General features: G+C 36.4%; 1 protein-coding gene across 1 annotated transcript; it reads right to left on the minus strand.

The window, feature by feature from the left end:
* Positions 1 to 1,290: 1,290 nt before the first annotated feature.
* Positions 1,291 to 8,847, minus strand: HDA14 (histone deacetylase 14). Its single transcript, XM_068459607.2, has 9 exons — positions 8,620 to 8,847; positions 7,203 to 7,456; positions 6,527 to 6,601; positions 5,164 to 5,265; positions 3,605 to 3,676; positions 3,416 to 3,472; positions 3,002 to 3,253; positions 1,928 to 2,109; positions 1,291 to 1,791 (listed from the first exon to the last, which is right to left on the minus strand). The coding sequence occupies exons 1-9, from the start codon at positions 8,657 to 8,659 to the stop codon at positions 1,491 to 1,493; spliced, it is 1,335 nt and encodes a 444-aa protein (XP_068315708.2). The 5' UTR covers positions 8,660 to 8,847; the 3' UTR covers positions 1,291 to 1,490.

An 8,847-nucleotide genomic window follows, 5' to 3' on the forward strand; every position in this document is an offset into this window, starting at 1 on the left:
AAGGACTTTTGGAGAATGTTTTGAATTGTTGTATGCGCTGTCCCATCCAATTCATTAACTTAAGGAGAACTTGAAGGTTAATTTAAGCGAACCTAATTAACCTGGGGTGTTGAGTTTCATGATTCATCGAAAGACCAACTGAAAATCATATTGTATGCAAGTGTGACATGTGTGGAGAAGAACCTTCTAGCTAGCATTCCATCCATATTTTCATCAAATTCGTTTTTACAATCTGTTTTCATTACAATCTGTTTTCTTTATTTTAATTTCGTCAAAACTAAATCCCCCTTTACTTTAGCGTTTCAATTTAGTTAGAAAGTGTCTTAGTTTGTGTTTCTAAGTGTCTTGATTCAAGTTATAACCCAAATTCGTCCAAATTAGTGTTAGGTGTTCAAAACTGCCCAAATTGTGTTTTTAAGGCAATTTTGAGTGTTTTGCTGCTGTTTTGAGTCTTTTGGTTTGTTTTAGTGTTTTAGTGGTTAGTTTTGCATTCTTTGAGTCTAGTTTAGTGTTTTAACCTTTGTTTTACGTTTTTGAGTCAGTTTTCAAGTGATTTAGCAATCCCTCCTAATCCCCGGTTTAGAACGATCCCTACTTATACATATACTACAATTGTCAAAAGAGGGTTTTAATTTGTGTGCTTAATTATTTCGCATCAATCTTACAACTCATATCCGATGTGTCTCTCTTTCATCATGTATGATGTCTCTTTCCCCACTACTCACCTATACGTGTTACTTAAAGCCAATTAATATTACGGTTTATTAGTATTTTTTTTATTTTTAAGTGAGAAGTCTTAAATTCGAATCTCGTTAATAGCCAGTTTAAAATCAATTTACTTCCCGTATTTAGTGTAAATATATTGTTGTATATAAAAAAAATAATAATTTTTTATTTTATTTTTAATAAACGATATTATTTACATTAAGAGGATGTGGAAGTGGGCTAAGCCTCATAATAGACCAGCAATAATATAGCTCAAATTCGCATTTCGTGAAAATTGTACCTAAGGCCTCTCACTTACAAATGAAGAAGAATATCATTAGACCGTAATATTAAGTGGCATAAAAAAAATTAGAATTAGCAACTAAATAATTATGTAATAAAACATTGGTGCATGTTTAATACCTTGGGTGGAGAATTTTTTTTCTAATTGGGAGACATGTAAAACGTGTACTGTATGTTTCATCTTTACCATTGAGTGATATGAACTTGTGTACTTGCCACAATAGTTCCATGATAATTCACGTGACGCTTCATGAACAGTTATTTTTCCCGAATGACGAGAAGTTTGCGTTGTTAGAATAATTTCGATTAGTATGATATTGTATGTATCACCTCTATTCGATTCAATAGGCGATCGGTACAACAGTGTAGTCTAATGTTCCATTACAAACAAAAGGTATTGGATTAAGTGGGATATAGTGTGGCCCCTACACATAATTGACCTACAATTTCACATGAAACCAGGTAAGAATATGAGATCTTCTTCACAAGGAATGTATTTGTTTCACCCTCTGAATTGCCTGCCTAACCCTGGTTGATGGCTCTTCATGCAAGAAGGCGGGGTTGTCAAACTCGGACGCCAAACTCGGTTCTCCAAGAAAGGCTCGGAATGAATCAGCCACTGAATATGAAAGCGACTCGAGGTTGTACCCTCCTTCCAAGAAAAACACGCATCGACCCCCACATAGATCTTTTGCAAGTTGTTGAATATTGGACGCCAACATGTAGTATGTTCCCGTCGTGAACTGCAGACTAGCTAGTGGATCCAATACATGAGCATCGTACCTAAAACAATTCCAGACACGATATGCATGTAATGAGATGTCCATTCTAGAGTTTTTTAGAGTAATAAAAATGAATTCAATTGTGAAATCAATTGAGGCTTTGGGCATAACTTGATTTTCATGGAACGTAAACTCACCCGGCAGAGACAAGAATGATATCTGGCTTAAACCTCTGAGTACATGGTACAATTATTTCATCAAAGATAGCTCTCATGGCAGCATCACCTGAGCCTCCAGGTAGAGGAAGATTTAGTGATGTTCCTTCCCCATCGCCATGACCTACCTCGTCAAACTTACCAGTTCCAGGGTAACTTCCATCCTGAATCAACAAATAAACAAAGGAATAAATCTGTATTTCTCCAATGAACATCTAAAATTCACATTAATTCCAAGTGGCAATAAATAAATTCAAGGAAAAAGATCTAATATTAGAAGACCAAAAACGGTTGGCTCACATCCTAAGTTTCTAACAGCTTAAACTTTTCAGAGTAATGGTAAACCAGCAAACTCTACATGGTATCGGAGCAGGAGACCATTGAACTTCACATGTTAGAGGCTACTTGTGAAGAAGGACCAAGTGTGAGTGTTGACGTAAACAATTTCTGGCCGCAACCTAACAGCAATGACTTGGTCTTCCAATATCAACAATTTCAGATTTTTTTTTTTTTTTTTTTTCCTACTAATAAGTGTACACGGTGGCTTCTTGTAAGAAAGTTTTTGGTTCTTCTTCCTGATTCTAACTTCCATAGCATTTAAGCTGTAATTAAGTTGCTGCTGCAATATGGTCTTTGGTTCTGGTTCTGTAATTATTGCCACTGGTCATTCTTTTTATGCTTATGTTGTCGTTCTACGTGGTACGCCTGAGTACTTTATTTTCTTTTCTGGCGAATAAAGATTCTGATTCAATACAAGAACACAATGTCAAGCCGCATCATGCGGTCTCAGGGTAACTACTCTATAATTCGCAAAACATGTGTATGAGATTCGCACCAAACAAATTGACATTTAATTTTCAGATTTATGCTATAAGCTCACATCAGCATGCAGTGACAGTCTCGCTATAGAGGATAAAATTTACTAATTGGAGACCAAAAATATGGTACTTGGATGAGCATAACAAGTATGACCCAAAAAAGAGATGAACATAACAAGAATACATGACTAGATATGAAGACAAAAATGCATCAAAGTAGTACAAACCGAATCCTTACTTGGTGAGTTGACAGGAAAAAAATATCTGGATCCTCATAGAAAGCATCATTTGTCCCATTCCCATGATGGACATCAAAATCGATGATAAACACACGCTTTAAGCCATGCACTCGCTGAGCATAGCGAGCTGCAATTGCAATATTTCCAAAAACACAAAACCCCATTGGACCCTTTGGAATAGCATGGTGTCCGGGAGGTCTTATCAAAGCAAAACCTATAGGTGGACTCTTGCTGATCTTTGATTGTGCGACCTGAGATATGAAATAGGATGTAGTGTAAGACGGTACTAATAAAAACTTTTATTTTCTCTCAAAGAAGGGGATAATCAATTGAATGTGAATGCAAATGTATCGCCTATACACTTCAGCACACATACTTAACATATATTACCAAGACAATGATTGAGGAATCACCACTGAATCAATTAAGGAAATTCCTGCTCCAGCTGCAACAAGGGACTCCTGGAACGTCTACAATATTAACAGGACAGTTGGATAAGCAAAATGGTAAACAGATGGCTTGCTTGGTATTCAACCGATAAATACAGTTTGTTAAATTTCCACGAGCTTGGTGAGAAATGAAATGTCCAACGCAACACTTACATCAACAGTTGCGTATGTTGGTCCAGAACCTTCAATAAAAATAATTCCCTGTTGTGAGGCTTCATCCATAGCCTGTAAGTTGGCAGAAGGAAGAGGTCAAGTTCGGGTTAGAGAAAGAGAACAATAAGATAACAAATAAAAAAGGGGTACCATCAGAGTTGTCCATTCTAAGAAAATCCTCAACAACTAAAGCCCCTAGTCAATGTTAAAAAGGCAAAGGCAAAGCCAAGGCGTTTATGCATAGCCACAAGGCATGAAGCGATAGCCTCACAGTGCCTAAAATATATATATATATATATATATATAAAATATAATATAATATAATACTTTGTAAAACAATCAAGCAAGCATGCCAAGCAATCAAATATTTGACCATTACTATTACTATTATTATTATTATTATTTTTCTATTTCATATCATAAAGTAACAATAAACTAATAAAAACCAAGTAAGAAACATAAAATTAGCATGACTTTTATAAAAACCCTGCCCAAAACAACGAATAAAATATCAAACGCCCAGGTGGTGCCTCGACGATGCCTCAAGCACCTAGGAGCGCCTCCAAAAACCTAGGCTAGTCTATAGCCCACTCCCACTTGGCAGATGCTGTTTTCTTGATAGCCCCGCAATGCTAATTTTTTTAATACATTGCACCTAGTAGACAAAAGTTCTTTGTAACCCTCCATAATATTACGATGGAAAAAGCCCTATATTATTAGCAAGCGAGCGTAGCCCTGTTTTTTTTTTTTTTAAACCAAGTCAAGTTTCTCGCTTGTTTGTCTTGCCCCTACCTGTATTTATGGGATATTTGATGAAGCGCAGGTTTGGAACCCTATACAAGGGCTTTTCTCCAACCTCTACAGGTGGGGACATCAGCAAACAAAGAAAAAAGTAAGTTCCAGTGCCAATAGATTTCCAGTACCGTCAATGTGGTATATTCACTTATAGAAAAGAAAGAGAAAACACCATATGCAAGGAAAGGTTGAGATAAGCAAAGACCTAAAATAAGGGATGCAATCCAGCCTCCACAAAATTTTCTAGTACAACTGAATAAGGAGTCTCTTTTGCAATGTAAGGCAGCAGGCAAGGGATTATTTTGCATGATTTTAGCAATACTAAGTTCTATCCACTAACTTAGAAGAATATAAGTTTTTACTGCTCCTTGATCATCTGATTGCATTCACTCAACACGCAAGCATGGTATTTAACAAAAAGAATGTCAAGTACAGCGCACTTCAACTTCAAGGACAAAACGAGCAATTACATAATAGAACAAGAAACATCTCCGTCAATTGCAAAATGTCAAGGAGCATGTTGGTGAATTAAATTCTTAAAATTTCTAGATGAAACATGAAATTAATCTTTTCATTAACCCCGTTCCCCTCCTCAAAGAAACACTAGCAACAGTAAAAAAAAAAAATTCTATCCATAATTCGGTCAGATTTCAGGCACATAATACAATCCAAGAGAGGGACAAGTAAGGTAGGGTGGTGAAAAGCAGGGGGCAAAAAAATAGTGTAATAGAAAAATAAAACTGCAATGGGTAATTTAAAGATACCTTCTCCAGGCCTGATACATAAGCTCTTGTATGAACACTTGCTATGTCATCCAATGACGCTGACTTGAAAGTTTCAAGTTCAATAACATCTGAGCCACGAAACTGAGGTATGAAACAATAAAGGATTTAAAAGATTGGAATTTTAAATGCTTTATTTTTAATTAAGAAAATAGAACTTGAATCATAGGCATAAGGAACTCATTCATAGAGATACGCATATGGCCTAAGCCAATTCCTTCTTTATCTATCCATTGTGATAGTCAAGCAACTCTATCAAGAACTTAATTCCAAATCTACAATAAAAGTCAAGGAATATTGAACTGGCAAATAGCTATGTGAGGCAAATGATTATTGGTGGGTATTATTACCAAATGATATCATGAGTCATGTCAAAAAGTAGTAGATATGTTAACCAAAGGACTTGCAAGGGATTTGGTGTTGGAAATCAAAGGGGATAAGACTAAAGCCATTTCCAATGATAACCAATGGTGGCACTTATCAGTTGAAACATCAATCGAATCCAGAGTAAAGCACATCATATGTATTGATTGGAAGAAGTATAAAAGGTCATTATTATCTCCATCCTAAGGTAAAAGTTCTTGGTACCCATAATTAACCGAGGAGGCTGAGTTATGGCTGTTAATAGGCATGTTTATAGGGGTAGTTCATGCCACCTATATGAGTTTAGAGAAGTAATGCCACTCCCAATCATCTGGGCTTGTCTTCTTTTCAGCATCTAGAAAATATGATACAGACGCAAGGCCCATGAACTGTCGGCTACTTGAACACCCATAAAAGAAAACGCTGGTCTATGACTATATTTGATTAGTTATCTAGGGCCACAAGATCAAGGCATAGCTATTTCTCCAAGTTTTCAACTCAAACCCTGGTTTATTAGTTTAAGGTATACAGTCCCTGTTTTGAGCTTAGGCATTAGAGGTAATCCCTATTGTACTTTTTACACATTTTTTATTCTAGTCTGAGCAGGGTTCCTTTGATTAGTAAAGAAAACTATCGACCGAGGCTTACGGTTTAAGGTCTAGCTTGTGAGCAGACTGATTGACGTTGAAAAATAAACAAGCAACTGCTCGAGTGGCTGCTCAATCAGCTCAAGTGCATTGATGTCTGCACTTCTGAACCTTATGGGAAATTCAATTAGAATGATAAGGAGATGGCCACCAAGCATTAGTACCATAGTTTAACAAACTTTCTTATAGAGAACTGTAAGATATTCCCTGATTCGGCTTGCCAAACTAATGTTGATAAATAAACAGTCAATTATTCAAGTCACAGTGAAAAATGGCACAAAAATTGAGGGTCCGTCAGTTGATGACATATAAAAATAGTGTATAGCGACTCGTACCTTAGGCGAGAGCTCCAATATTTCAAGAGCATTCACTATTGCAGGAACTCGAAAATGAGATTCTGGATGAGCCTCCTGTTACGGTAATAAATTCAAAAAACAATTGGAGTTGCCGAGGAATATAACAGTGACATGAAAGAAAGATATGAGCATAGAAACGTTACAACCATCAATGAAAGAGAAAAATATCAAGGAAAACTTTTTTATAACTTGGAGAGCTAATCAACCAACGGACTAATGGTTGGGATGGGAACAAAAAAATTTTGATGAGAGAATCTACTTCCGCTAAACAGTTAAAAGTATCCAAATGTGGAAATACTAATGCAACACGAGACTAGTAGAAGTCTAGGGTCTCCATACAGTTTATCACCATCTAACATCATTCTAATGCGAATCTGTAGGGAAAAAAAGGGCATCCTCTTTAGAAGTTCTCTATATATGTAGGTAGGTATTAATGAATGTATCTCTTTATAGACATATAAATGTATGAAACATGCTGCCATGTGCAACTAAACTAAAGGCTTTAGATTGAGTTGAACTCCATCTACAAGCGTCGTTGTGTGCCCCCAAAATATAACTTGGAAGGAACATAATGCAATGCTAGCAAGTGTAAGAAAAACAAGAAGAGTTCTAAAGAAATGAACTAAAACAGCAAAACTGACCAGCTGAGTGGTACCTTATTATGGCCCATGGCAGGAGCTACAGCATAAATCACACGTGCATCACTTAATTTCTTATTAACAGGTATAAAGGGATCCTCCCCCGTACCATTCGAACAAGAAATAGGAGTTTCTGCTTTTTCAGAGAAACATCTCCTTCCTCGCCAACTCTTATTCAAAATTCTGTCTCTCACAAATTTTGCATCCAAGTCAAATCTACTATGGCTCTTCCACTTGCACAAATGCTTTCGTACGAAAAACAACGCTTTCCCTAAGACAGGCACAATAGCAATCACAACTATCAGACTAAATACCACACAATACACATTTTGTGTAAGACAGCACAAGAGTGGCGTTCCCATGATTTAGAAGAATAATATATAATATGCAAGGAAATTTAGGGGCCTATTGGTCGAACAGATACAAGCTCTTATTTAGCTTGTTATAAACTAGCTGGCCAGGCTCAAGCTCAAGTCTTGCACAAACTGTTTCATAAGCCCAACCGAACCATGATACACAATTCAATTGCCAGTTCAAAGCAAAACCTGGACAAATTTCACTCCATTCCAATTTAACACACAATATCAGTTCAAATTTATAAAACTTAATGAGATTTAGCAGTCCTGTGATTAACTATCATGTCCTGCACGTATCTCTTAACTACGACAGAGTGTAAAATGGTACAAAAGAGTTTCTGAAGCCTTCTTCCCATGAGAAAAATTATACCATTTGCCTCATTTGACATTACAAAAGCATGCCACGGTTTCATTTAGGTTAAATCCCCTAAATATCTCCATCGCCACTCGTCACCTTCTGTCGTGCCTTGTTTACATAGTTGATTATTATTCGTAGCATGGGTAATTCCGTTGGTTATTATTTCCTGTCATTTCCTATCATGCATCTTCTAGTTTCATGTATCTTGTATAAATATTGGGCTTTGCCCCTGTGAATAAACACTAAATTTCGATGAATTATTCCCGATTATAACTTAGCATCCGTAGAATTAATAATATAATCAATGTTCCAACACAAGAAATTGTTCTGTTCCCCATTTGGAACTCGACTTAAGAATTAATAATTCCACAAATATAACTTGAAGGTAGAAACACATGTAGTCAAGCTTTTCATTTGGTGTGGGAATTACAAACTAAACTAATGAAAAAATTGATACAACAACCCAATTTCGTTGCTACTCATTACAGAGAAATACACATCAATGCAACCAAACCAAAAATTAAGCAGCGTTAACCGTCGCAGATGACATCAATTAATTGAACACAGATTATCAGAAACCGACTGGAAAATGGTTACAAATTCAAAGAATTTAGAGTTATCTGAGCAGAGAAGCTATAGATTATGCTGCTGCCCGACTCTGTGTCTCTCTGTGTGTGGGCGCCTATGAGAGAGAGAGAGAGAGAGAGAGAGGAGTACTACCAGTGAGTGATGACGAAATAGGGAATGAAAGGAGTTCCATTGCGATTGGCAAAACTATGGTTGCCAGGAAAAACCGTATACTTAGAAATCTCTTCTATACAGCCAGAGCTCGGTGAAACAATGTTTTCGACAAATATAATTACACAAAATTGCCCGACACAAAAAAAGAAAAAAAAAAATTCTACTAAACCCATTAGAATTCTAATGTCTTATTCTACCATCCATTTT

The sequence above is a fragment of the Pyrus communis genome, chromosome 1 (assembly GCF_041283825.1).
Source record: "Pyrus communis isolate YQ-2024b chromosome 1, ASM4128382v1, whole genome shotgun sequence".
NCBI lineage: Eukaryota > Viridiplantae > Streptophyta > Magnoliopsida > Rosales > Rosaceae > Pyrus > Pyrus communis.

Excerpts from the sequence above, each read along its gene's own strand:
- HDA14 (XM_068459607.2), bottom strand. The coding sequence starts at position 8,659 with ATGGAACTCCTTTCATTCCCTATTTCGTCATCACTCACTG. Across the intron at positions 3,254-3,415 it reads TTTCCTTAATTGATTCAGTG|GTCGCACAATCAAAGATCAG; the intron begins GTGATTCCTCAA and ends TTCATATCTCAG. Across the intron at positions 1,792-1,927 it reads ATCATTCTTGTCTCTGCCGG|GTACGATGCTCATGTATTGG; the intron begins GTGAGTTTACGT and ends GAATTGTTTTAG.